The sequence below is a fragment of the Pygoscelis adeliae genome, unplaced genomic scaffold, assembly GCF_000699105.1.
Source record: "Pygoscelis adeliae isolate BGI_AS28 unplaced genomic scaffold, ASM69910v1 Scaffold679, whole genome shotgun sequence".
NCBI lineage: Eukaryota > Metazoa > Chordata > Aves > Sphenisciformes > Spheniscidae > Pygoscelis > Pygoscelis adeliae.
This window is the reverse complement of record NW_008825552.1, coordinates 10,836-13,165: the sequence shown is the minus strand read 5'-3', so window position 1 is coordinate 13,165 and position 2,330 is coordinate 10,836. Positions and strand designations below refer to the sequence as shown.

The 2,330-nt window shown below is 54.7% G+C and overlaps 1 protein-coding gene across 1 annotated transcript in view; it reads right to left on the bottom strand.

The window, feature by feature from the left end:
- The window catches only part of LOC103923705 (isocitrate dehydrogenase [NAD] subunit beta, mitochondrial-like), a gene marked incomplete at its 5' end in the record, with an annotated part of 16,564 nt that overhangs the window by 4,888 nt on the left and 9,346 nt on the right, over positions 1 to 2,330 (bottom strand). The window contains one exon of the mRNA XM_009332113.1: positions 760 to 858. Coding sequence (XP_009330388.1) covers positions 760 to 858 — 99 coding nt within the window. The remainder of the gene's footprint in view (positions 1 to 759; positions 859 to 2,330) is intronic.

The following is a 2,330-nucleotide window of genomic DNA, read 5'->3' as shown; positions in this document are numbered from 1 at the left end:
GGGGGGGGGGGCTCGGAGAGCTGGGACACGACGCCTTAAACCAGCCAGACTGCCTGCTCAGTGAGAAGAGGGAACCCGGACCTCTGGGTCACTTCAGTTCCAACTGAACCATGATGTTTTCTGTCACTTTTAGCAGCGGGACTCCCCCTCCTTACTGTAATTATAGTTTTGGCCGCGTAACCGGTATCGCGGCAGACAACCCCCCCGTTTGCAGCCTTTGATGTGACAGAACTCGCGTGTTAGAAGACAGAACCATTAACGACTGACTTCCTCCCCGAGTTCTGACGTCGCTGCCTGAGAGCAGGGCTCATCACAGATTAGGAAGGAGGTCAGAAGGACATAAAGGGTGCTGGACAGCTGGACAACGACAGCCCTGCGGCCACGTTCCCGACAGGAGCAGCGAGGATGGCCCGTGTCCTCCCCGTCGCCAGCCCGGACAGCATCAGTGCTTGCTGCTGCCTCAGCACCGGCCGAGCGGGCGGTGGACCCAGAGTCTGCTGGCTCCAGGACGCAGCCCCAGGCTGGGAATATTGTCGCACTGAAGAACGAGACAGTTTGCAAGACTGCTGCTCACGCGGAACCCATTTACGGAAAGGGTGAGATCCCAGGGTTTTCACAGCCGGCTCTCTTCTGCACCGGAGGAGACAGACAGGTTGGTCCTGGAGGGACTCTGGATCAGCAGCATCTTTAACCAAGTCTGCAGCTGCTGCTCCTCCCTTCCCCGTCCACCCCGTCCCACCGAGGGGCAGGAGCCGTTACCTTGAACACCTCCTTGACGGCGTGCATGAGCTCCGGGCCCACCCCGTCTCCGGGCAGCATGGTGACCTGGAACGCGCCCTCAGACCTCGCGTTTTCTGACTGCGCAGAAAGCAAAGAAGAGTCAGACCTTCTGCTGCACCCCACAGCCGAATCCAAACAGGACCCCTAACCTGCAAGCAGCGAACTAGAGGAAGGTTACCTACAACGTGAAGAATATCCGCACCCATAGCCTAGTTTTTAGTAAGGAAAATTTGCTGCGGTACTAACAGTGAGCTCCAGCTTAAAGAGCTCCTGCTCCCGTGTTGTTCTGAACGCACCGCGCCGCAGAGGCACCCGATACCCTGTGAGCCACTGGCAACCGAAGACCCTTTCCTCAAACAGCATTTCCAGGTACGAGCTCTCCCTCTGTAGAGCAGAAATCCTTACTGGGAGCCAAGAGCGCTTGGCCCATTTCTGCTTCACGTCCTCAGGATCTCCTAAGCCTTCCTGTGCAACGGTCTCGTCTTCCTGTCGCGTTCACGCTGTCTCACGGCTTTCTGTTGAGCGTGCTTTTTTTTTCTGGTCCCGAAGACAAAATCAGTCTCAAAAATAATTCTTGAGACGTTCCACGGGCGATCCGCCTCCAAATCAACGCTGCCTGCTCCCCCACCGTGGCTGCCTCCCATTTTCACACAGTCCTTTTCACTAGCGCCCGTCTTCTTTCGCAAGTAATTCCCTGCACAGAGCTGACCCCCAGGCGAGAGCTTTCACAGAACCAGCCTCAGGGACCAGACAGCCACGGTCAGAGACAGGAGCTGCACCCAACAATTTAATCGGACAACAGAAGGAGCAAGCACGCAGCAACGCCACACGATGTGGGAACTGCACGCGTGTCAGCGACGTGAAGCGCAGGCAAACGGTGATCACGGAAAGGCAAAACGAAAGAGCAAGTGGGAAAAGAAAGGCGAGATGGTCATTACTTCTGATTTTTAATATCTCGGAATCAAGTTCCAGGGCAGAAAACCTCGCCTACCTAAATCTCAAGAAGCAGCAAAGCATCTGCAGAGGGACCGGCAGCACGGGCCCCAGCTCAAGTGCTGAGCCCTTCCCTTTAGTCTCTTAGGAGAGACTATTATTATTTAAATAATAACGTAAGTTATTTAAATAACGCTAGGCTAAACAACCGCAGCTCCCTCAGCCGCTCCTCATAAGACTTGTTCTCCAGACCCCTCACCAGCCTCGTTGCCCTTCTCTGGACACGTTAGTGTCCACCTGTTCTTCCACCCTTAGTTCCACAGAAAGCAACTCATCTCTCCACCACACCTCTTATCTCCTGACCGCGGAGTCTGAATAACGCTTGCACGTGCTAAGCTACCGCTCGCTCTTACCTTATTCAAGCTCCAGCAATTCTCGCGTTATTTCCCGTGTTATTCTATGTTAATTACTACAGGTAGCTACAGTAAATTCGGGATCAAATGGCAAGGACTGGACGAAAAGGATTTTCGCTACTGCGACCAACCCTGCACGCTGGCCAGTGGTCTTAGCTGCACCAGCAGAAAAGCACTCGCCATCGCAACCCTGCCGGCAACCCT